The 26,555-nt window shown below is 42.2% G+C and overlaps 2 protein-coding genes across 3 annotated transcripts in view; one reads left to right on the forward strand and one right to left on the reverse strand.

Moving 5' to 3' along the window:
* Positions 1 to 26,555, reverse strand: part of LOC130210270 (serine/threonine-protein kinase Nek3-like) — a 77,816-nt gene that overhangs the window by 49,123 nt on the left and 2,138 nt on the right. The gene's annotated exons all lie outside the window — the stretch shown is intronic.
* cog6 (component of oligomeric golgi complex 6) lies at positions 1,717 to 24,884 on the forward strand. Of its 2 annotated transcripts, XM_056440300.1 has the most exons (20): positions 1,717 to 1,875; positions 2,587 to 2,730; positions 3,236 to 3,307; positions 3,478 to 3,536; positions 14,061 to 14,172; positions 14,584 to 14,666; positions 14,905 to 14,975; positions 15,741 to 15,834; positions 16,895 to 17,023; positions 17,955 to 18,046; positions 18,845 to 18,909; positions 18,996 to 19,087; positions 19,290 to 19,407; positions 20,238 to 20,369; positions 20,528 to 20,695; positions 21,100 to 21,207; positions 22,488 to 22,541; positions 22,639 to 22,718; positions 24,346 to 24,534; positions 24,630 to 24,884. In XM_056440300.1, exons 1-19 carry the CDS (start codon positions 1,741 to 1,743, stop codon positions 24,491 to 24,493), a joined length of 1,956 nt encoding a protein of 651 aa, XP_056296275.1. In that variant the 5' UTR covers positions 1,717 to 1,740; the 3' UTR covers positions 24,494 to 24,534; positions 24,630 to 24,884. The 2 variants fall into 2 exon arrangements, with proteins under 2 accessions (XP_056296275.1, XP_056296274.1); XM_056440299.1 differs by having other exon boundaries at positions 24,346 to 24,884.

Below are 26,555 nucleotides of genomic sequence, written 5' to 3' on the forward strand. Positions count from 1 at the left end.
CCGCTACTATCATTCTCCTCATGTTTCTGATGCATTTAATGATGCCTCGTAAACTGCGGGACTTGGAAATAACCATCCCGCATCAAGTAAACCTACATCGAGTTGCCTTGGCGAGGAAAGGAGGATAGGTTATGAACGTATTGGTGTAGTAGGCCGATAGTATTGTCAGCACATGGTAAATATTCGAATGAGTGAATATATATATTATATCTATATACAGTATATATATATTATATATATATACACATTTATATATATGATACACACTATGTACTCCCAGCCGAACAGCTACAGCTGTATCATATATATATATATAAATATATATATATGATACACAATATGACCTCCAATCCGTTCTCTCAATATTGTTACAAAATGCGGCAAAATATATTTTTGGAAGAGTTGGAAAAAGTGTTCTCACATTAACATGACACCTTTTGGAGTCAATGTGTGATATATAAATGCAATTGCTAACCTACGTGATGTATTAAAATGCATAATGCAGGATACTTGCCTGTGTTACATCCTGTCCAAACACATATTCAATTCAATTCAATTCAGTTTATTTGTATAGACACTATTAGTCAGAAATTTAATGACAAATTTGTCTCGAGTAAAGTCTTTATAATCTGTACAGCATTCATAGACATCCCTGCCCCAAAACCTCACATGGACCAGGAAACCCAACTCCCAAATAATATTTAACACCTTCAGGGAAAAATTGAACATGGAATCAGCTGCAGGAGAGCAACAGAGGAGGATCCTCTCCTAGGATGGACAGATGCAATAGATGTAATGTGTACAGAAGGACAGATTTAGAGTTAAAATACATTCAATGAATATGACAGAGTGTATGAATAGTTCATAGTAGGCATACATATGTGTGTATTAGCCTAGGACACACTGCTTATTAACTGTCTGAGAGACACTATTAGTGGAGAGGAATTTAATGGAGCAATGTTTTCTTGATAGGCCACCAACAGAGTAAAGTCTTTGATATCTGTCGACATTCAAGCAAACATTAAGCAACATTTATCTGGAATGATGGATGAAACTAAATATGAAAACCTATAAAATTTTGTTGAGACATGATTGAGACAAGAGGTATCAGCTCATTATTATATTATTATTATATTATTTTAACATTAACATCAGATCGTCGATGATCGTCACGTAGCCTGCAGTAATGTATGTATAAACCCATAAGCCTATGTGTATGGTGTTTGTGTTACTAACCACAAGGTCACCCCACTATCTTCATTCTAAAGAATCGAAGGACGATCAATAATATTTCCATATGTACATGAACGCAGCATCTCCCGAAAAGGCATCGGGGATCTCTTTTAATAATAGTCTCTCTTTTCTTTGAAAAATTAACCTGGCTCAGATGTCGACCCAGTAAACTAACTTAAAGGGGTTCTCATTTAATTATTGTAAATACTTACTTCAAATATCTAGTTACATGGCATTGACGTCATCCAGTACTTGGAACGATATAATAACACGTTCTGGAAGAGGTGACGAAGCCGAACGTTTAGAAAAAGTCATATTTGTACAATTTCATCGCAGTTATTATTTGTATATCAGTCCAGTGGCCCGTTCTCTAAAAAATAATAGTACATTATTTTCGCAAAAATAATTAACTGCGTAGCGGAACGTTGCATCGTTTTCCCACCGGACGTTAATTTCAGACGGACCAAAACATCTTTCCGAAAGTTGACGTGGAGGTGTTTGTATACGATGGCTGATACTAAACTAGACACTTCTCCTGATAGCTCCGCTGTATTACCGAACCCAAATGCGCCTTCGCCGCCCAATAACCCGCTGTCGAGGAAGCTGAACAAAATACTGGAGACGAGGCTCGACAATGACAAGGTACGAGGGAAGAGTTTAGCTTCTTGCTAGCTAGATGGCGTTGTCTAAATCTGGAAGATAGTCGCGTCATAACTGGACATAACGCTGCTCCTGGGGGCAGTGGTGTAGTCCAGGGTATACGCCGTATACCGGCGTATACCCACTTATTTTTCAGTCAGCATAGCGTATACCCACTTCTCAATCACCGCTGGTGCCCCGTCAACAACTCTCCTTTGCGCGAGTATACCCACTTCTCCAGGGACCACTACACCACTGCCTGGGGGTATTGTCACCTAAGTTACCCCAGATTGTGCCTCGCATGCTGGGGTCAACCACAGTAACAACGTCCACAAAGTCTCATTCATTTAACAGTTGGCGTGTTGCTGCAGTCTTTCAGTGCGGGGCTGTAGTTTTACACTTGGGTGTGTGTTGGGGTCCTGGCTTGTGTCCCCAACACACACACACACACACACACACACACACACACACACACACACACACACACACACACACACACACACACACACACACACACACACACGTTAAATACATCAACTGTTTTGAGGTGACCATTAAGCAAGCACAGTTTTAATTAATTAGGCAGTTAGCAGCAATGCCATTATTTAAACTCAGTTGGCATCAAGACTTCAAGGCTTTACTTTAGCAACATTTACATTTTACACACACACACACACACACGCACACGTTGTGACGTCCTTGTCGTGCTTTCAGGAGATGCTCGAGGCTCTGAAGGCGCTCTCTGTGTTCTTCACCGTCAACAGTTTGCGCACAAGGAGAAATCTTCGCGGTGACATCGAGAGACGAAGCCTCTCGATCAACGAGGACTTCGCCCGAATATTTAAGGACGTGAAAGAGGTACGTCTCCAAAGGAAATACCGGTTGTTTACCATTAAACATCACTCATGTCCAACTCAATTTAACCATGCAAAGTACCTGTGCAGTCAGTGGTCATTATTATATTTGATTGAGGTGGGTTGACACATGACGAGAGAGGCTGTTGCATCTATTGTTTATTATATTTTAATAAACAACACAGACTGGCACAGACTGGCCCTGGTGTTTTCATTTCAGATTATTGGAAAGGTTTGCTGTGATTGTGATGTAGAACAGAAAGTCCAATTCAGAAAGTGCATTTTAAAGCTCAGGGCGTGAGATGGAGTTTTTAGTTCAAGGAAATGTGTACATTTCTTTTGGGGATAATTTATGAGCAGCTATTCTCACCAAGATGGTAGACCGTAGTGGGGAATCTGAAAACCTGAGATCGAAGCAGGCTACTCCACAACATGTTATTGGATCAGTAGTGTTTGACTCGTGTGTGAACAAGGCTGCATATTAAACTGTGACTTCATGTTCTCCAAAGGAGCTTGAGAGTGTTCATGAGGATGTACAGGCCATGAGCATATGTTCTGAAGAAATGACCAATCGCTTAAAGGTACGTTATGTTATATTACGTTATGTTTGACTTACTTCATAACATACATATTTATAGTTGGTATATTTGTACATGGTGTGTGTCAATCACTGCTTATGTATTCTATTTAAATGTGTCAGCATAATGTTTGCAATCCAACTTTAAAAAACACAGCAACTTTTCTTCAACAGGCTGCGAAGGCGCAAACTCAAGACCTGATAATAAAAACCAACAAGCTGCAGGGAGAAAAGTGAGTTGAAAGCTGACTGAGAATCTTCGTAGAAATATGTAAAATACATATATCTTACAGTTATTGGTTTACATGTGTATTGTTGCCTCTTGTGGCTACAGCAGATACACCAGGAAAGTAGAAACTTCTCTACATTATAATGCAATCCAATTAACGGTAATCATTAACTACCACGATCAAACAATAAAAACAGTAAGTTTCCCAAACGTAGTCGTGTGTCAGAAAGTTAATTCAGCTCGACTGCAACTTTTGTGTCAGTAGTTTGGTTCTACTGATTATGATTGCATTATACTGTACGGTTCTTCTCATATTTTGCTCAATAACTCTGCTGGACAAAATTTTATATTTTATTGCACAACACTGAGTTTCTCAGTAGAGGTTATTAAGCATTCAGAAAATGGATTATTTTATGTCAGGTTGTGTCCATCGTGGTCATAACATTGTTCTCTTGCCAACAAGTGTTGGGATTGGAATTAATCCAGATACACAATTTAACTTTTTCAAAGCAAGCACAAGTTGTGTCTGACTGACTATCTAAATTAACAACATGACGAAACTGTCGCCTGTGAACTTTTAAATGAGAGATTTTATTGTAAAATATCTTCAGACATTTAACACAAAAAAATCCCATACTGCCATTCTCCCCTTATCTGTTCTGAGGACACAAGTCACCCTGGAAACGTATCACAAACGTCACTGATGGGCATCTTCATCAGGCCGGAGCTCAACTGCAGAGAAATTACCTCTTTTCTATTCAGGCAAATTACAAGACAAATAGCACTTCGATCAAACCGCACTGCGGGAACAACTTGGTCCTGTTGTGGCTGGATTTCTTCCTTTTTGGTCGATTCTGACTAATCTCTTAACCTGATGCGTATAAACTTATTTCTCTCTCCTATCTGACTGCTGGTGAGACGCCACAGGATACTCACCCACTGGACCTCAGTAATCAAACACCCACAGAACACAGAGTTTGGATCAGAGTTCACTTCACGTAGATTTATTTGTAACCAACAGTTTCACAAATAAACCTGGTCTGGGTCCGGTATTAAAGACAACGACCTCCCTCCACATCTGTCTTTCCCAAGCCCCGAACAAACACATTGACATATTATTTATACATCAGACTCAATGCATGTGCTCCTTCCGTCCACTCCCTCATTACATATTAGTTCTCGTCACTCAGTGTGACCTCTGTCCCAGTCCAAGCCGGTTACTTTAAGGAATGTGAGGTTTCTTGCTGACGTCTCCTCCCTCGTTACTTCTCTTATCGTTATTGTGTCTGAGCCTCCTGGTCCTCGCTCTGCAGTCTCCTCTCTACCGGTTAAGACTGGAGCAGCACAAGGCCGCTGGGTCTATCTCTGTCTGGCGTTGTTGACCCTCGTCTGAGGGAGAGAGCTGTGTGTGCCCTCTCAATCATCTTTGTAGATGTCATTTAAGCCTAATATATCACAATGTAAAAGTGTTATACACACTATGTACAGGACTGTCTCAGAAAATTAGAATATTGTGATAAAGTTCTTTATTTTCTGTAATGCAATTAAAAAAACAAAAATGTCATGCATTCTGGATTCACTACAAATCAACTGAAATATTGCAAGCCTTTTATTCTTTTAATATTGCTGATTATGGCTTACAGCTTAAGAAAACTCAAATATCCTATTTCTAAATATTAGAATATCATGAAAAAGTATACTAGTAGGGTATTAAACAAATCACTTGAATCGTCTAACTCGAAACACCTGGAAACACATTTTCAAATGTTTGATTTTGTTTTGCTGTTATAAATCTTTTTTTTTACTTGGTCTGAGGAAATATTCAAATTTTATGAGATAGGATTTTAGAGTTTTCTTAAGCTGTAAGCCATAATCAGCAATATTAAAAGAATAAAAGGCTTGCAATATTTCAGTTGATTTGTAATGAATCCAGAATGCATGACATTTTTGTTTTTTTAATTGCATTACAGAAAATAAAGAACTTTATCACAATATTCTAATTTTCTGAGACAGTCCTGTATATATGTTGTGGAAGCACACAATTTGAAACATTTTACCCACCACAGTCCACTTTGGCAGAGATAAGCTTTTATTGCACACACACTCTTTGGTAACAATGTGTGTGTTGTTTTCCAAGACTTGCACCTAAAAGTTGTGAACCAAAGGGCATTTCTCAATTTAGTAGGAGCCAAGCAATTTAATTAAGCATCACATGTGGATTATTTCAATATTTTCACGAATACAGATTTGACCTGCCAACACTAATAAATTGAAGAGTAGATTTTGTAGTCTCTTTCTAGCTCCTTTCATAGTGTCAAATGTTGAAGAGAAATGGGGCAGGACAGGGGAGCTGGCAAGCACATCTTTATTTCTGATGAGGAGGAGTGAATGATTTATGAGTTGTATGAATATTACTTCCGCAGTTGTCAACTTGCATAAGGAGGGCAGCAATCATCATTAACGGAACTTAATTTGTGTTATTCATATGGTTCTGTGATGTTTGCCTTTGAGATGCATATCAAAGTAGTTATTGTTTACACTGCATTACACTATTATCTCATGGAAGCCAGACGATTACAACTGGAGAGTAGCCCGTCAGAGTGTTCCTGTGTTTGATCAGGGGCATTGGGGTTTGCTGACAACACATATTAGGAGTCATCAGATATGAAGTTCCCATACACAGAGCTCTGCATGATGTGGAGCAATGAGTGGAGTCAGACGGTGCAGTTGTTACTTTTGAAATGCTGATGGATGTTTTTTGGGCTTTAAAGCCTGCCAATAATATGAATTATGTAATATGAAAGCTGAAGTGCATGACTTTTCCAAAGAAATGAACGTCCATTAAGTTCAAACCCTTGCCAAACAAGTTATCTCGATGCCTATTGAGCATATCGCCGCCAGGGAAAGCTCTCAGTAGTAGTTGTGGTGTCTGGTGGTGACTTTCCTGTGGCTCCAGGCAGGGATGGATTAACGAACGGGCCTACCGGGCCCAGGCCCAGGGGCCCATGAGCTCAGGGGGCCCCTAAGCCAGAGCCTCCGCGTGTGACGTCGCTGTTATTAACATTGTATTGATATGAATATGATGATATGACACGATGCGCCGTAGCCGGTATATGCTAGGCTTAAGTCATTCATGTCAATAACAAGGCCCCAATAGTCCTACTGAGGGATGGATTACCGAACGAGCCTACCGGCACCAGGGGCCCATGAGCTCAGGGAGCTTTTGCACTACACATACACTATGCTGATTTGCACTACATGTTTCGCTTTACCTTTTCTTGCTTCTCAGTTACGGATTTTTGTAAATAGTTAATTTAAGAATTTAATAAATTATCTTTTGAATTCAAACCTTAACTCGGTGTGGTCTCCCTACTATGTTATTTCCACTTTGAGCCGTGTGGTTGTAACGATTACAAAAGTTATTCATTTAATACATAAAACCGAAGTCCCTGCTATCATATAATTTGCGTTATGTTGTCTGCTCAGCTCCGGTATCGTTGTTCCATACGGACTGTTTTGTTAGCGATTTTTTTATTTTACTTTTGCGGGGGGGCCTTGACACGTCCAGGCCCAGGGGCCCGTGGTTTCTTAATCCGTCCATGGCTCCAGGTGAGCCGGCTGCATCACTCTCGCCTCCAGGAGTACTCTCTTCATGTCCTTCCTCTAAACTTTGAGTGTTTTGTATTTTATTGTTTTGTATTCTTTTGGTGCAACCACTCCTGAAAGCTAGCTGCTGCTGTATCGCCGTGGCTCCTCCATTAGACTGTCAGAGGGGGGGAGACAAAAGGGACGCACTCCAGCTTTAATCTATACATTTATTTAGCCGGGTTTTCGACAACAGTGAAAGACAACGGATGGGTTCTGCCACCAGCGAATACCTGCAGGCAGTGAATTAATACAAGTCGTATCGTTCTGTGAAGGTAGTCTCTCGTTCTTTTCTTTTGAAGGTAGGTCTTCACATGGACGCCCTTCTGAGTGCCCGTATTTGCATGGCGGCCCCATCGGGACCTGCTGTCCGCCCGTGTGAGATATTCATTCGCGAAACCGCAGTGACCCCGCAGCCAGATGGGACAGTGCCTTCACGCGGCGCTTTGACCTTGTCTTTAGTGATTTCTCTCTCAGTAGAGCTGCCAGGGGAAGCGTGTAGTCAAGCTGTCCTCCTTCAGTCAGCCACATCACTCCCGTCTTCACTGCCAGACCCTTTTCAGGTCACACAATCCTCTGCAGTCCCCGGCCACTGTCTTTTTTTTGAGGTTTCTTCTGTTGACACTTATTACAGCAGCGCTACATAATCTCACGTTTGGTGCTTTAAAGGGCAGCTCTGCTGAGAGAGTGCATAGTGGTTGTCTAAGCCCTGCAGATGCTCCTGATCTGTGTTTATCTGGCAGAGCAGGCCTGTCCCGATCTGTTTGCTAACTTCTCTGCCAATGGCACTGTGTCATTTGTCAGCTCTAATGAAACGGAAAGGAGCAGCGCATTGTTTACAGTGTGCAGAAGCAAAGGTGGGAGCGGTCGGGCCGGCGAGAGCCGACGACCCGTGTTTGGCCGCCGGCTCACAGACGTGTGCTGCTCTTTTGTTTTGGGCTGGCCCTGTTCAAAGCCGCTGTCAGCGAGATCCCTCAATGGGTGTTGTGTGTCGTTCCCTAATGAAACATAGCGCTCCCCAGCTGCCCGGCACCGTGTGATCAGTTGAGACTGTGTCACCTCACGAGCAGCCGGCGCTGAAAGGGGGCGGGGTTTGTCTGTTGGTCTGATCGTTTAGGTTGCCAGCTACTGCTGAGCTGCAGAACGAGCTTCAGAAGGCCTCCATGGCTGCAGGCAATGCAGATGCATCTAATAGCCACAATTCAATTCAATTCAATTCAGTTTATTTGTATAGCCCAATTTCACAAATTACAAATTTGTCTCGGAGTGCTTTACAATCTGTACACATAGACATCCCTGCCCCAAAACCTCACATCGGACCAGGAAAAGCTCCCAAATAACCCTTCAGGGGGAAAAAAAGGGAAGAAACCTGCAGGAGAGCAACAGAGGAGGATCCCTCTCCAGGATGGACAGATGCAATAGATGTAATGTGTACAGAAGGACAGATTTAGAGTTAAAATACATTCAATGAATATGACAGAGTGTATGAATAGTTCATAGTAGGCATATTCCACGATGGAGACCTCCACGATCCATCAGGCAGATGGCGGTGGGGAGGAGGAGGGCGGAGTCTCAACAGTGGGCGGAGTCTCAACAGGACAGTGGCGCAGTCAGGAGCAGGAATTCCACGACCCAGACCTCGACGATCCATCAGGCAGATAGATCTATGCCGTCTCATAGGGTCCGATGACCCCATGAGACGTGAAGTCAAAAGGACTCGGGAGAAAGCAGAGTTAGTAACGTGTGATTGAGAGATGAAAATTCATCCTTAAGGAGAGAAAAAGAGGAGATAGGTACTCAGTGCATCCTAAAACGTCCCCGGCAGCTATAAGCCTATAGCAGCATATCAAGGGGCTGGACCAGGTGAACCTGATTCAGCCCTAACTATAAGCTCTGTCAAAGAGGAAGGTCTTAAGTCTACTCTTAAATGAGGTGACTGTGTCTGCCTCCGGACTGAAATTGGAAGCTGGTTCCATAAAAGAGGAGCTTGATAACCAAAGGCTCTGGCTCCCATTCGACTTTTTAAGACTCTAGGAACTACAAGTAGTCCCGCATTTAGTGAGCGTAGCTCTCTAGTGGGCAATATGGTACTACAAGCTCCTTAAGATATGATGGTGCATCACCAATCAAGGCTTTGTAGGTTAAGAGAAGAATTTTAAAAGTGATTCTTGATTTTACTGGGAGCCAGTGCAGAGCAGCTAGTGCAGGAGTGATGTGATCTCTTTTCTTAGTTTTAGTGAGAACACGAGCTGCAGCATTCTGGATCAACTGGAGGGACCTAAGAGATTTATTAGAGCAGCCTGATAATAAGGAGTTGCAGTAATCCAGTCTCAAGTAACGAACGTGAACCAATTTTTCTGCATCTTTTGAGACAAGATGTGCCTGATTTTTGAAATATTACGTAGATGAAAGAATGCAGTCCTTGAGATTTGCTTTACGTGGGAGTTAAAGGACAAGTCCCGATCAAAGATAACGCCAAGATTCTTTACAGTGGTGTTGGATGCCAGGGCAATGCCGTCTACAGAAACCACATCACCAGATAATTGATCTCTGAGGTGCTCAGGGCCGATTAAAATTACTTCGGTTTTGTCTGAGTTTAACATCAAGAAGTTGCAGGTCATCCATGTTTTTATGTCTTTAAGACATGCTTGAATTTTACCGAGTTGGTTGCTCTCCTCTGGTTTTATCGATAAATATAGTTGAGTATCATCTGCATAACAATGAAAGTTTATGGAGTGTTTCCTGATAATATTGCCCAAAGGAAGCATGTATAAGGTAAATAAAATTGGTCCAAGCACAGAACCTTGTGGAACTCCGTGATTAACGTTGGTGGTTATCGGCGTCATCGTTTACAAATACAAACTGAGATCGATCTGATAAATAGGATTTAAACCAAATTAGTGCCGTGCCTGAAATGCCAATCGACTGCTCCAGTCTCTGTAACAGGATGTCATGGTCAATGGTGTCGAATGCAGCACTAAGGTCTAACAAGACCAGGACAGAGAGGAGTCCTTTATCTGCTGCCATTAAGAGGTCATTTGTAATTTTCACCAGTGCCGTCTCGGTGCTGTGGTGTTTTCTAAATCCTGATTGAAATTTCTCAAATAAACTATTATGATGTAGAAAGTCGCACAACTGATGCAGCATATGATGAAATGTTCGACATGGAGCCCCGTGAGTCAGTGAGACAATTTCTCCTGAAAATAGAGCAACATGTTTTCCGTATGATGTCATCAAGAGGTTTAAATGCCTCGAGAGAACGTTCCTGACCTCATAGGATAACACAACCTGTGTAAAAGGACGCTTGAGCCTTATTAAGGCCCAGCTGGCTGTGATTATTGGTCCGTGGCTAACGAGCGGCCCTGCGAATGCCAACTTTCCACGCAAAGCGTTTTTAAATGGCTCATAATAGATTTTAATGGATAATCGACCCGCATGGCTTCCAATTTACGAGAGGGTAGGATGTCCACTTGTTACAGAGAGAACAGTGAATCTCGACATCATCCGCTCCGTATGAATTATCAGTCAGAAATGAAAGAAATTAATATAACATCTTTTAATCGAACAATTTAAAATGAAATTAATTAAATTTAATTGAATGTTATTCACCGATCTTATTTCATAAAGTTGGTGCTGCACCATCAGTCAGCTCTGTGAGGTTATCAAACGGGCATCGGCAGTCCCAGTGTTGAAGCTGTTCATGAGACCGAGCTGTGCTCCTGAAACAATATCTCTGCTTGAACAAACAAAATCAATTGAGAGAAATCTGAGCAGTGTGCTCGCACACAAAGAGACAAACACAGGAACTGCGTTTCATTCCATCATCATGTCACTTTGTAACCTGCCTCTAAGTCCACCTTTCTCACATTGTGCAAGAAGAGCTTCCGTGTAAGGCTTATGTTAGTCATTTTTATTGGGTTTTGTTACTTTGGACCTCCCACCACCAGGTGGCGCAAGGCCAACTTAAATTGATGTTTAGGCCTACTCAATGAGGAGAGGCTTAGAGGCCAGTTGTTGCTCATTTGTGGGAAGCAAACAGTTTTTCAACCGTGATTCATGCGATAACAGGGGACAACATGGCAAAGCAGAAACAGAAATGGTGGTGGCAACATTGTGTATGATTCAGTTTGAGATAAATACGTGCAAATGGAACAACTGGACATAACAAACTGGACCCTGAAATTCAATGAAACGCGTCGGACCTCCAGCAGATGAGCAGCCCAGTGGTGCCTCGGTGTTGAACAGGCACCGGGTCACTACAGCTTATTTCAGGTCTTCCTTTGAACCACCAGCCCAGACTCTCTGCACACTTGCCAGTGCAGTGTGACGTTACAGAGTCACTCGAGTATGTTTCCCCTCTGGTATTCGATAATTGCAGTCTGGTGGAAGAACGTTTCATGTCCTGACAGCGCCAGGGAGAATGATCCTGCTGCGCCGCCGTTCCCTCTCTCTCCTCTTGCTCCGCTACCACAGCTCCCACAATCCCCCTCTCCTCTCCGGTCTGTCACTTTTGGCTGAACACAGGTTTCTGGAGGGGAATCGGTTGCACAGTTTTGCCGGTGCTTCCACGTCTGAAGTTCAACATGTCCATCGGAAGAAGCTTTTGTAATTAATGGATAAGGCACGATTGCCGCCTTCACATAAAACTCATGAGGTCAACTGAGTAAATTATTTAATTGCCAGTCAAGTGGCGTAACCCAGTGTTGCAAGGTGACTGATCATAAAAACAGACACTGGCTTTGGTCCTTTAAAAATAAATGGATAATGATTTTGTTTTTTCTGCATGACACATTGGCCTAACTTGACAAAAGATATTACAAAGTTATCTGTGGCGTAATCAATCCTATAAAGTCCTGAATACCACATATGTGAGTCACTCCGATCAACTCCTCATAAACACGGGGAACACAACCTCATTTAAAGGCACCAACTGTTGGTGGGAATGCAGTCTGGATCAAATACTTTATGAATGAAAGTCCAATCTCTGGCGTGTTAAATGTGACCAATCAGATGAGGATTAAGAAGCTTCAGTTCATGCCTATTTGGATCGGATGGCCAATCAATTTCATGTCCCATAAAACTGATGCGCTGGACGTTTATTAAATTTTACATTTTTATCACAGATTCAGTGCATTTCTGTCTTTTTCTCTCGATCTTGTGAAGCTAATAACTCAACAACCTTTTAATTATATAGATTCCCTGTGTGCACCGTAGAACTGATAGAAAGCTCTCTGCTTACATTTGCACTTTAGTGATAAAATCTCTCCTTCCTGAGACAACAGTTGCTTCTTGCTGTACAAGACTTTACATATTTCAAGTTAATGTTGCTCATATATATTGAATTAAGACAAGCATGTTCACGTGGAAATAGTTTCCCTAATGTGCGCATCACTTAGTTTAATGAATGGCCTCATTAGCATAGCTTGTTATTTTTCTTAACCCTTGTGTTGCCTTTGGGTCAATTTGACCCGATTCAATGTTTCACCCTTTATTTACTAACATATTTTACCCTTGAGGTCAATATGACCCCAGCTATTAAAATCTCCAGAAAATTATTATTATGTTTGTTTGTTGACTCCCGAAAGAACACCGACAAACAACATTTGAATCGGTCAAAATTGACCGAAGGGCAGGAGGGTTAAACATATCACTCTAGCTGTAATGGTGCATCGGGTCGCTGTGCCTCTTGTTATACGAGTTATCTCTCACTAGCATGGTGTGTTTTCTCCTTTTTGTCACGTACGCAGGGTCAGGAAGTGACGGGTACCTTTTTAAAGAAAAATTATATAATAACTGTCTTCTGTCACCTAAATAATTCCCTATAATTCGAAATAGTGTCACCAGATAAAATATTACTTTTGACAATCTCAAAGTCGTTATGTTAAAAAAAGTTACAAATCTGTATTGCTACTCCTTGCGCCGAGCTGTCTGGGCGGCGTGACAAAATCTCAACCCACGAAAAACATAAAGGGCAAAGATGTCCTCGAGGTCCCGCGTGTGAGGCTCCGTGAGCTGCACACACAACGACTAAATCATTGAAGCCTCTTACAGAATTACAACCCAGTACTTTGTGCTGGCTGAGCACTGGTATTAGCTGTGTGAGAGACAATGGTCAGATAATGTTGGGTTCCTCTCCTCCACCAAAACCACCTGGTGATTTACCCATCCAGCCTTGATTTCGCAGACTGGAGAATATAGCTGAGGTGGTTTGGATGGAACCACGTGGGCCCGAGGGAGCGCTCCCTGTTGTCCTGCTATCCCGTGACAAGAGTTCCCTGTTTGACTGGGGCGGTTGCCATGGACACTATTGTGTTGAGACACTTATAGTGACACGGATAGTGATCGCTGTGCTGTTATTGTGGTGACAAAAAACCTAGCTGGTATCTGGCTCAGTATTCTTTTTGTGTTTTTGTCTTCCTCTGTTATTTATTGTGTGTGTGTCCCCAGTGTTTGTGTCCCCGTGACCCCCACCCTGTTGTCTCAGTCTGAGCTCACTGTGACCAGAGGGGTGTGACTGCCATCTGCTGGGCAGCGTTAAACATTACAGCTTGTTGACAACATGCGTCTTTCTGTTTTGTTCAATAAAAGCATACAACTTTGTTCCAGTCTTCCTCCACTGACAGGTCTTTTTATTTGCACAGGAAGAAAAACAAAGAGGATGACAGAATACGGTGATAAAACTCTGTGATGAAGTGAACGCTTTTGTGAGGGAATAAATAAAAATCCTCAAGAGCTTTGAAGACTGACAAAGAAAAGATGACAAGAAAAGTCCCGTGTTGAAATGAACAGAAACTAAATGACAAAACGTATTCTCCTTACATGGATATTAAAGTGCAACAATGGCAGGGGAAGGAAATTACAACATTTATCTCTTTCCTCTCAGTCACCGGCTGGAGTTGAGAGCTCAGGTTGCTCAGGCCTTCCTTGCAAAGTTCCAGCTGTCTAATGAGGAGACGGCAACCCTGCGAGTGGCAAGGGATGCACCCATCACTGAGGTAATCTCCATCATATGTAGACTACTTCATGGAATCATGTAAAGAACCCTCCCATCGCAGCCAGAGGACGCGAGGATGCAGCCTTGGGTACAGAGGAGTGTGTCGCTGTATTTTCCCTTCAGTTTATTTATTTTTTTGCTTGAGAAACTCTGTTATCACTGTCCTCTAGTGCGTGGTCTTCTCACTCTGCCAACATGCCGCGGCAATGTTGCATTCAATAATGTTAATAATTACATAAATATATATTATTTAATAATAATAACACCACACATCTGTCTGCCTTAAATTAAGGTTGTATATTGATTACTATTGCATGATCGGTTACCATGTAGTCACACAAGACTTTTATTTTTTTTACCAAAGCCGTTGCTCCTAATAATAAATTAATTCACGTGCTGTTCAATTTCCCAGGATTTCTTCAAAGCTCTGAGCCGAGTGAAGCACATCCACGAGGATGTTAAAATCCTGTTGCGAACCAATCAGCAAACTGCGGGGTAAGGTGCACGTCTCTCCCCGGTGTGTTAGTCATTGCCCAACTTCCTCTGACAGAATACATTTTACATTAAAAAAATTCAAAAAGTGGTCCTGTTCTATTTGTTAAGTTAATTTCCGACCTAAACGGTGGGGAAAAAAACATCCGGGTCTAGTATTTATGTCACTGCCGGGATCTGACACTATGCAGAAGGTTATGGATATGTAATATGTTGATTTTGGTTTGTGTGCTTGCTCCAGGTTAGAGATTATGGAGCAGATGGCCGTGTTACAGGAGACATCATATGAGCAGCTCTACCGCTGGGCTCAGAGTGAGTGCAGTCCACACCGGCTGATGCAGCTGACTCACTGTGACCTTCAGTGTACACGGCCTTCATACTGATTTACACCATAATCAGTGATTTAAGTTTTGTCTTACGTTTCTACCAGTTGATGGTTTGGGAACACAACATTGTGCCCTTTGAAGTGCAAGTAATGCATTTAAAGGACACATTTGAGGACTCATGTGACTCGTAACCCTTGACTGAGTTTTTCTCAGAGAATGCCAGAAACCCAAATCTTCCTCTGCTTAGCCATGTGTTTTGTCATTGAAGTGGAAATAAACCATTCAGATCACAGACACCACAGAGCCCACTATAGAGCCTCTCCTAAATTATGAGCTACAAGCACCTATATTGCTGTCTTTTAGATTTGCCAAAACACTCAAATCCAGAATATTTTATATATGCATGTTTTAGTAGTTTATGAGGGAGAACTACATTTTCACACAAATATGACCGCACATTTTTTGGATCGGGCATTTACTTGTATTTCTAGGTGTGACTAGACTAGAGTGTGTTGACGCCAGTGCTCCACAGTCTGGCAACTGCCTGTTCATTGTTTGTTTTGTCTGAAGCATAAGTTGGAGGACTGAATTCTTGGCTCATGGGAAATTATGATTGAAAATAGTTCTTGGTGCTTTCTTTCCGACAAGCGGACCATGGCCCAAAACATCAAGCAACAATAAAAGGAGCATAACATCACAAGCATAGTTCCTAATGGATACCTTTTGTCCCATGTTCCTTCTCTCCACAAAGATGAATGCAGAGGACTGACCCACGAGACCTGTGATGTCTGCCCTGTGTTGACTCAAGCCATGGAAGCCTTGCAGGACCGACCTGTCCTTTACAAGTAACCGACAAACACACACAGCATGTTGCATGTTCTGGCCCTGGTAGAAGTACACGTGTTTTAAAATGAGATGGGTATTCCTTTATTCAAATGAATAGTGACTGGAGCCTTAACACTGTGTCAGATAGCTACAGGCACCACACTTCACTAACATTTCGTAGAGCAGCAGAAACACACACTCGTTCGATTTAGAATTTGAGTGGCACTTCCCTGACTGATTATAAGACGAGCATTCACAGGTTTTTAAACGGGAACTATAGAAAAATGTCCTGTCCATCTCTTTCCACCACTTATCCCCACTTTGCAGTAAATTACAGCAAGAGCTGATCTTTTGAAATGATAGGTAATTAACCGGCCGGTAATTCTAAAGTTATTGTGTCACAGCTGTGTGTTTATAGCGTAATTTACAATGGCTTCGAAAGAATCTATCAAATCTAGAAAAAGTTAAGTCACTCTTGAGAATCATACAATGATCTGTACTTCTGGCTTTAAGAATGACAGAAGTACATATTTTGATAACTATTACTAAAGCCCATGACTCACATTTAAGGCAAGCACTAATATGTAATAAGGAAAATGAAGAAACATGATATATACCTTTTAATACAGAATATACAAAACAAAGAATTACAGAGGACTCACAAATTTCCTTCAGCTTATTGTGAGTTTGACTCAAAGGAGAACTCCACACGTCACCCCACGATACGTTTTAATGGCAGACCCTCGTTCTGTTGGTCTGCCTTTTGTGGAATGCACCTGTCTGTGGCCAGTAAGTGTTCAAGGTCATGCGCCGGCTGGGTATGTTGATTCTATGAGAGCGGATGTTCCCGGAATCTTAATTCAGCACTATCTTCTGTTTAGTCTGTCACAGACACCGCCACCGCCAAATAATCAAAACCACCCCGAAGCTTTTCCTTTTGGAAAAGCTGCCTCTATTGTTGACGTGTGTCAGCGACTGACCTCCGTCCCACAGTCTGCATGGGAAAAAAACCTGCGACAGCGTCGTTTCCCGTGAGGCTTGGGAGTTGAGTGTTTCTTTCTCTCTCGTCTGATTGGCTAGGTACACTCTGGACGAGTTTGGGACCGCGCGCAGGTGTGCGGTGGTCCGAGGCTTCATCGACGCCCTCACCCGTGGCGGGCTAGGAGGGACTCCTCGCCCCATAGAGATGCATTCACATGACCCCATGAGGTACTAGACTTTGCCCTTTCCGACTGTTAGTTCTGATAACCACAAATACATATGTTCATTCATGTATCTGGATCAAGTGAGTTGAGTGTGGCGTAGCTCAATTAGAGGATGTTTATCAAATCAGTCAATATTCCCTTTCAAAATAGGTATTGCCTCTCCAAACATGTCATCAAATAAATATGTTATAGAAAATGTGCAATCTGTTAACATGTGGCCGCAAGCAGAGCTGGTAAATACAAATGCAGTTTATATGTTTTGTAAAATGCATGCTGCAATGCCAGGCTGTTTAGCAATTGTTAGGATTTTGCTGTAAAACAATTCTCATACTCACACAATATTATAAACTGCAGAACTTCAAACTTCATACAATACAGAGACATTCAATTGGGAACAATGGGTTTGTGTAAAGATATCAGTCATATAGTACTCTTCTTTCAAAACACAACTGCCCCTTTATCATATATTTACGCTACATAAAACCTACAGTGTGATTATTGTATGATTGTGAGTGTTTATGAATTAGATTTTGTTACACACTACTTCGATTCTTAACCGACTAAATCCAATCCAAGAAGAAGTTAAATGTCTATTTCGCCAGCGTCTGAGTGTGTGTGTGTTTCCTCTCGTACAACATCCTCTAGCCTCTTCCTCCCGTGCCCAGGAGCCAAATGGGAGACTTTCTCAGAAAACTAGCAAAATCACCTCCACTTTAGAGGAGGCATCAACAGTTCTGAGAACATCAAGTTCTTTCTCACGTCCCTGTGTCCTCGCACACACACACACACACACACGCAATAATTCAAGTTGAACCTGGATGTTTTCCACCATGATGTAACACCAGAAGGTGTGTAGGTGTGTAGGTGTGTGTGTGTGTGTGTGTGTGTGTGTGAGTGTGTGATATTGTTTCACACAGGCTGTGTTGTCGCTGCAGGTATGTCGGGGACATGTTGGCCTGGCTGCACCAAGCCACCGCCTCGGAGAAGGAGCACCTAGAAGCTCTGCTGAAACAAGTCACTCTGCAAGGTAGGATGTTTGCTCTGTTCCTCTTTTGTTTTTATCTTGCACTCATTGGAAATGTTTGCTTTGTTGCATATTTTAATTTGGTGTAAACAGTCACGCTGACTTATATGTAGCTTGTTAATTGGACAGAATTTGGTTGACCAGTCCTTCTGTAAGGTTAGAGATGGTGGCAACAGTTTGAGAGCGTGAAGAAAACTATTTCCAGTACATTTAGTTCAGCTGGACTAATCCTGTGTTCATTTCCCTCATTTAACTTCTCCAGTTCTCAGAGGAGTTTAGTTTAGTTTATGAACTGGATCCCCATTAGCTGACGTCTTAGCGGTCGCTAATCTTCCTGGGGTCCACAGAAAGGACGACATGTAACGCATACAAACATGCAAAACATGACGTGAAACAAACAGTTTAAAATAATACAAGCAGAATAATGAAAAAATAAATCAAGTGCAGTCGAGGACTAGGATGTATATTGTGCAGTACATCGGTGATTTATACAAAGAATGATCAGATGGCTACAAAAGGCATGGATAAAGAATGAGTTAAGGATCAACGCAGCTCAGGAGGGGCACCAGTCAAGAACGCACAACATGTTGTGTGCCATTACATCCAGGCTCTCAAATGTATCTCCTATCGCCTCAGTAAATGTAGCGTATGTAAAGCCTTGAAGTCTTGGTGCCAGCTTAAATAATGGCATTGCTGCCACCTGCCTAATTAATCAAAACTGTGCTTGCTTAATGGTCACCTCAAAACAGTTGATGTATTGTGTGTGTGTGTGTGTGTGTGTCTTCCTTCCCCTCACATTAGGTGTGGAGGAGAACATGCAGGAGGTGGTTGGACACATCACTGAGGGCGTCTGCAGGCCGCTGAAGGTGAGCACTTAGGGGAACAGTGAGCAGCTCTGTTGGGTGCGTGCCGTTCACGTCCTCACTCTGCGTTTTATGGATCTGTCCCTCAGGTTCGGATAGAGCAGGTCATTGTGGCCGAGCCAGGCGCTGTTCTGCTTTACAAGCTGTCCAACCTGCTCAAGTTCTACCACCACACCATCAGGTATTTTAACTCACTCCGTCGGCAACAGTTTTTTCCGAGTCTGTTAATAAGTGAAGTCATTTACAGAGAGAAACATACTTTATTTTTGCTCTTTTGGGTATTTGGTGCTTTTCTCTGTTTTGTGTCATTGTAAATTGAAAACTGTCAGCTCTTGAAAGACATATATAATTCATAATGTAAATAATCAATGATCTTTTTCTAGTTCCATCATTGGGACCAGTGTGGCCTCTTTGCTCATCACTATTGAAGAAATGCACATCCTCAGCAAAAAGATGTTCTTTAACAGCCTGAGCCTTCATGCAAGCAGACTGATGGACAAGGTGCGGTATGACTTCTATTTGAATAATTCACAATCGTGTTTTCTCTTGTACAGATGTGAGAAAGTGACTCCTCACCTATGAAGAACAAGAAGCAAGTTTTGTAAAGGAACATTTTTGTATATGTTTTTTTCATAAAAATGCTTAAACGTTAGTGCAGAAGTTCAGCGTGATCCCTGTAAACAGGCGTTGTGTATTTGAGCTCAGCGTCGAAACCCTCAAAGACAACACGGCTATTTTACTCCTGCTTGTAAACAGTCTCAGCCTGCTGGCCACAGCATCGAAATGGCGCTAGCTGCCAAAAAACACCATGTTACAATAAAGTTAAATTGCCGCCCAAATATACCTCAGCACGAGTAGGAGCTCTTCCACATAAAATGCTGTTCGTGTCCTGATCAATAGCAGTTACAAGAATTATCCCTGTAGCTCGGTGTTAATCAAATTGGAAGCCCTGAGGGTTTTGGTGTCAATTCCAGCTAATGCCAGGAACACAGCCTTCTCATAATTTGCTCTATTAGGTGGACAACGGTGGCTGGGCTTATTTCTGTGTTGTGTATCCAGCAGCCAATGAAATCAAAACCCTCTTCATTAAACAAATGCTTTACTGACTCAAGCTGACAAGCTGAGGCTCCGAGTAGCAGCAGGAAGCCGTCGCATACACGGTCCGTCATGCTGCTCATTAGGGAAGTGTAATGCTTTGATAATGTTACGAGGGCCGCTTGTCTTGGTGGAGGCTCAAGCACACGCACAACTAATCTCTGCAAGGATCACTCTTGCCCTTTTGCACCATCTACTTCTATCCTGTCTTCTTCCGTCCGCGTCTGCCTGAGCAGGTGGAGCTACCACCTGCAGACCTGGGACCGACCGCCTCCCTCACTCAGACCCTCGCCCTCCTCAGGGAGGTGCTGGCCTCCCACGACTCATCAGTGGTTCCTCTGGATGCCCGCCAGGCCGACTTTGCTCAGGTGAACTCTCATTTAAACAGTAGAAAAGTCAAACACGTCTCGCTTTGTAGTCATATTGAACCAATTGCTCCGAATCTATCTGATATACATGTTTTTGTCCCCCGTCAATGAAATGTCATTCATATCTTAAGGATCTGTCTTCCTTTTATCTTTCCCAGGTGCTCTCTTGCATCTTGGATCCCCTCCTACAGTTGTGTACTGTGTCTGCCAGTAACCTCGGCACTGCTGACATGGCTAGCTACATGGTCAACTCCCTGTATGTCATGAAGACAACCTTGGCTCTCTTTGAGTTCACTGACAAGAGGCTTGAGATGCTCGAATTCCAGGTCTGTCACGATAGTAAACAATAGACTCACACATTAATCGGGAGTCAGGCGATTAAATACGTTTTTTCATGTTTTAGGTATCTATTTACATTCAATTAGAACCAATCAAGGGCATGAAACTAATAATAATAGACCAAACTTTCGTTCGACAAAACAACTGACAAAAAACTTAATTTCATTAAAAACCCACAGAGCCCAACTGTTTTATAATAAAAGGATTTGCCTCATACATTTGTTGCTTATGCTCAAATGCACCATCTAGCCTCTATTTCTAGCATGTCTTTTATAATGGAGCGCCAGAAGAGCTCCAGTGGAAGTTCATTATCGATGTCACAGTGGCTCACTATCAACCACAAGTACCATCGGCTCATAATGCTTAAACCACTCTCTCCTACATGTTCTAGATCGAGGCTCACCTTGACACCCTGATCAACGAGCAGGCATCCTACGTGCTGACCAGAACCCAGCTGAGTTACATCTACAGCTGTGTCCAGCAGCATAGTCCTGAACAGGTCTCACATGGAGCACTCACCGCTGCATTCACATGCACTCACTCATCAAGTTAGAAAAATGTGGAGAACTGTGTTTTTTTCTCTCTTCTTTCCTGTAAGAGTCGCTAATGGTCCCTTTAAAAAAAGAAAAAGCATATTGTTTACGCCACCTCTTTGGGCATTACACTAGCTATCGCTATGGTTACCAAATGACTGATGGCATAATAGCATTTCGATCACATGTTCAAAGAGAGGGAGGCAGATCATTTCAGGTTCTATAACAAATAGACACGCTTCTCCAGAATGGTCCTGTGCAAATGCGTGAGCTGAAGCCCTGGTTTGTTCCTCCCTCTTTGTAACACTCTGTTTGTCGAGACCCATAGTTGTGGTTTCGCATGCAAGTCTTGAAACCCTGGGTCATGCCAGGACGCACCACACCCTGCTACTGCGCTCAACACAAAGCTCAATCAAGAACTGTCATTCTTCTCGCAGACGACCTCTCTCCTCGGGTGGCCTGCCTCGGCTTCGCTTTAAATAGTCTTCTGTTTGAAAAGGTTTAAGTCTAGCTGTCCACACCCGACAGCATACTAGATATCAACGACGACAAGGAATACCCACGTTTATTTTAGACGTTTCAGGTTTACCTTCCCTATCTGCTTTACATTTGATCTCTGTGAATTCTTTGATTCATCAGATGATCAAGTCACATGCAGAGCAACCGTGATTAAATCAACACGTGCTTGTAGCTGGCCGATGAGTTTGCAGGCTCATGGTGTGTTTGTTAATGCGGCCATATCCCATAAAATCCCTGTGCGTACTCTATCTTTGACCATTGCACTGCCTTCTATTTGCTGCTTTTAATGTTGGCAATTAAGGCATTTAAGCCTGACTTAATGGTGCCATTCTGGATAATCCGTGTCAACTAATGGCCTTAAGGTACCAGCTGTTGTGTTCACACAAAGTCAGTGATGTCGTTAGCTATTAAGACTGAGGGAGTATATTTGTCTTCTTTTCTCTGTTAACAAATCAACATTCACAGAGGATACATATAAATATCTCCAGTAAACTAGGGCTAAATATAGACGGCAGTTATCAAATCACCAGATTCTTATTATCAGCCCATGTGGTTGGAGGTAAAATTCTTGCTTTCAGTCATCATATACTCCATCCATTTGACTTTTTGGGAAGGGGAAAAACCTTTTCAACACTGCCTGCAAATGTGGATGAATGAATGAATTGAGATTCCACATTGTTGCTGTTCAAACACCGACCTTGAGTTAATGTTGACTTCTCTGTCTCAGGGTCCTCTGTCGCTCCTCCCCAACATGGACACCTCCTCTGTGAAAGCAGCAATGGTGTGTGTGTGTGTGTGAAGCACATTCTCTGCAGAAATCATTCCAATCCATATAAACGTAATGATTATAATTCTTTGACTCATCATGTAAACAACAGGTCCAGTTCGATCGGTACTTGTCGTCGCCTGACACTCTTGTGATGCCACAGCTAAACTTCCTGCTCAGTGCAGCCATCAAGTGAGTTCCTGTTTTAATTGTTGATTATAGCTCTTTCTGTTTGGGGAAAGAATAGCGAACATTGCGTTAAATGTTGCCAACGTGGTGTTTCAGCAAGGTATACAGCATGTTCAGAGGGATAGCCTTAGAACGGGTCTCGGCGCAATAATGTTTTACATTTATTAGTTTCCTAGATGTAATGCGATCATTACTGCATTACAAACAAAACACTCAAGTAAATGCATGGGGAGCTCAAATGCTAAATTGATAAAGCAACATTAAGATAGTCGTGGGCGGGACTGCCTGTATTTGTCATATACTGATCATACAACATTCATATGGTTTTAGCTCAATCCAGCTGCTACAATGGAGGGCTCTTTCTGTGAGTCATGCTTACTGGGAAGTGCAGCAGGCTTGAGGAGCACTCTGTACTGCAGGTTAATTTGTCTATTAATGGACATGGGAGGACTGATGGGCAGGACGCCATTAATGAGCTTCTGGTCCATTTCTGATTCGCACTCGTTCCCTGAAATTCTCTCTCGCTCTCTCTCTCTCTCAAGTGTGCTACTCTGCTCTCCGAAATACATAAAAACACCCGCCAGGCTTCACGAGTTCTTCTAATGGGGATTTACTTATAGTCTCCACTTGTTTCACAGTGTACGTTGGAACCTGCTGTTTTTAAAACATTACTTCATACTAAATGCACCCTGTTCTCTGGGGGCCAATTACAAATATGGATCTCAAGAGCCTGAGTTAGATTCAAGCGAGGCACTCCCAAAGTGTCCTTTACATTACATTTCATTTTCCTCTCACTGGGCTATCTCCAGTCAGACTCTTGCATCCTCCATCTGTATTCCACTGCAAGAAATAGTCACATTATGTCCTTCACTTAAAGGCATACGTTTTATTTTTTATTTTTATTTTTAAGACACATTATTTTGAAAGGAACTAAAACTTTTGAAATAAATGATTGAGAAAACTAAAAGAAACGGAACAAGACATGTTGTTTCTAATTAGATTTATTAAATGCCCCAAATGAATTATGAATCCATGTTGCAACAAAGACAATAGCTCTGCAAAGTATGTATTATCTAGTTTGAAGTGATTCATGGTTTGGTCTCTAAAATGTCATCAGTGACACACAAATGCTGTGTTTTTTTCAAATGTAGTATTATCTATTATCCAAAAAGTTGCGTAATACATTTTGTGCAGCACTAAACAAAAACAAAAATGTGTTGAGGAAGAACCAAATTTCATTTAAAACATTTAGACCCATGGATCCAGAAATCCATGACATGAAAAATGATACTGTATTATACATTTGTAAATTATAAGACTGCTGCAAATAATAATTCGTGGGAATAAAATGTTTTTTCTTTGCTGAATGTATTGGTTGCTGCGGCTGACACCTAATGCTTCTGCATTTATGCAGTGATATGTATCCACAGATGGCAGTGTGCACCACATACTGCCACTCATTGTTTTCACACACCGAGGGGCGCACAATGGTCACTGAACATAAAAAACCCACAAGTAATTAAGCTCTTCCAGCCTCTGCTCATCTGATTTATACTTGAAAGGCCCGCTCACTTCTGCTACTTTTGTTTTCTAAATAATAAATGTAAAGAGCTTTCATCTGTGTGTGCAGGGAGCAGATCTTCCATCAGTCCACAGAGCTGGTGTGCAGAGCCTACAGGGAGGTGCACACTGCGCTGACCAGCCCAGCTAACGGCTACAAAGACCCAGAGAACCTGCTTCCCAGATCACCTCCGCAGGTTCAGGCCTTGCTGTCCTGAGAGACACTTTTGTCCCACCTGGCTGATCTCACAAGTGCGAGGTGAGCCCCAGTGAAGGACCGCCTGCGGGTTTAAAGAGCGGTGCCATTCGTACAGCATAATAACATATACAATAATGTCAAATGTGGTTGTGAAGGATCTTCTTTGTGGGATGTGAGAGCGACTCTCCTGTGCGCCAGGAGGAACGAAGACTACGTCACTGCTGTGGACAGTCGGCTTGTTCTCTCTGTCCTTCTTTCTGTTATCACTATGTACTCTGTTCTACCGTGTCTATAATTGTACAAAACATTTTTTTTCCCTTCCTTTTTCTTTTTTAACATTGAACATTATATTAAACAAATGGCTGGACTTGTCTTGTGTTTTCAACCAATAAAATCAGCCACAATGTGAATAGCAGCCTCCGAAGCTTCATGGCCCAAAGTTTCCTTTGTAGTCGGTAGAAATGGAAAATCTGTCTTGTCATCTCACATGTCCATGCCGACTAAAATGTACCAAACAACTAAATCTACCTTTTTTAATGAATCTTTGTCCATTATGGTGTTTACGGTGGAGAGAAAAAATATTTTTATTTGCACATTAGGCCTCTGTATTATCGACAGCAGTTTTGGGCCATAAACCCAATAATGCACAACGTTAACTCTCTGAAATATAAAGTGATGTTTTCTCTATCTAATGCAGCGGTGACCAGATTAAAGTAATATAGCATTGTTTAATGCTCCTTTTAATATGGTATAAATAAAAGACTCGATCAGAATTTGATCTCACAAGGACAACCTCTATCATTCATAAATATTGATCTATAGCATCCCAATGGATTGATTTGCTATGTTATTTGTAAAGTAACCAAATGCACATTCAGCACAGTTGATCCCAATAGTGGCCTTTTTTTTTCAAAAGAAAACATGATATCTGTCTGATATCATATTGCAAGTCTGACACCACCCAGCCCTCATAATCCCCAATAAAGCGCCACTGAAACGGTAAAGATACGTGGATATTGATCCTGGCTGTCGATCCTGCTGCATTTCATTCCTGCTGTCTGACATCAAGGTTCATGGCAGCAGGACTGATCTTGGCAGCTCTGCCAGCACTGAGATCCAGGATTTCTTCAGCTCACCGGATGTAACTCGGATATCATTGGCCGGGACATTGAGTCCTGGGAAAAAATGGAATACCGCAAAGTTCAGCATCTGGACGGGTCTCTTCAATCCTCTAAATTTTAGAGGATTGAAGAGTCTAAATAGACGAGCTCTCTCTTCCAATAGCTTAGCTCCATTCGGATACAGGCCGGATCTTCGAATGTTTTTACTCGACACTCTTTGGCACAAAAAAGTGGGATAACTGAATAACAACATTAAAGTGCATGTGTAATGATACACACACCGCAATTTGACTTACTCAGCTGCACACCAGTTGTGTGTGTGACCCCGTGTGGGCCTACACAGTTCAGCAGGTGAGAGCTTTTTCCTGCCGGTGGCTGTATTAATGAGTTAGCAGATGTGAGAGGTGATGGAGTCACCACTTAGAGGCAGGTAGTGGTGAGCAGGGTGGCAAACATTCATCCCATCATCCGCTCCACATGACAGTGGCCACCATGCCTTTGCCTGCTGAAGCATGAGACCAGCAGAAATCTGGGTGAAAGGATAATATTGAGTTTCTTTCCCCCCCTCAATCACGCTCCAGTGACTGATGATTACTGTCGATCCAGAGCTAACAACTCCAGTCTTATCTATTGCCTCAGCAGAAACTTTAAAAGGAAAATGACTCCAGCAAGTGCACAGCTTATTGAACTAATGCTGTGTATTCTCTATGTCCGTGCTTAGAAATGCCACGAGCTGCGTCCTCGCTCGCAAAATGAATCATCAGCTCCTCCCAGTAGGATTTGGTAACTAGTTGAACTAGACTAGAGTAAAGTCTCTACATCTTCCGCCGGAGACTGAAAACACATCTTTTCCGACTATATCTGGATTAAAACACAGATTTGCACTTCAGTGGCACTTAAATAGCTCTTACTTATGGTACATTTGTAGTTCGACTATGTTGAGGAAATGTTACTTTCTGT

Source organism: Pseudoliparis swirei, chromosome 20 (genome assembly GCF_029220125.1).
Source record: "Pseudoliparis swirei isolate HS2019 ecotype Mariana Trench chromosome 20, NWPU_hadal_v1, whole genome shotgun sequence".
Classification (NCBI taxonomy): domain Eukaryota; kingdom Metazoa; phylum Chordata; class Actinopteri; order Perciformes; family Liparidae; genus Pseudoliparis; species Pseudoliparis swirei.

Bases quoted from the DNA above. Each gene is read 5' to 3' on its own strand.
- cog6 (XM_056440299.1), top strand. From the start codon at position 1,741: ATGGCTGATACTAAACTAGACACTTCTCCTGATAGCTCCGCTGTATTA. The intron at 18,910-18,995 runs GTGAGCACTTAG...TCTGTCCCTCAG, and splicing joins GCGTCTGCAGGCCGCTGAAG to GTTCGGATAGAGCAGGTCAT. The intron at 19,408-20,237 runs GTGCGGTATGAC...CTGCCTGAGCAG, and splicing joins CAAGCAGACTGATGGACAAG to GTGGAGCTACCACCTGCAGA.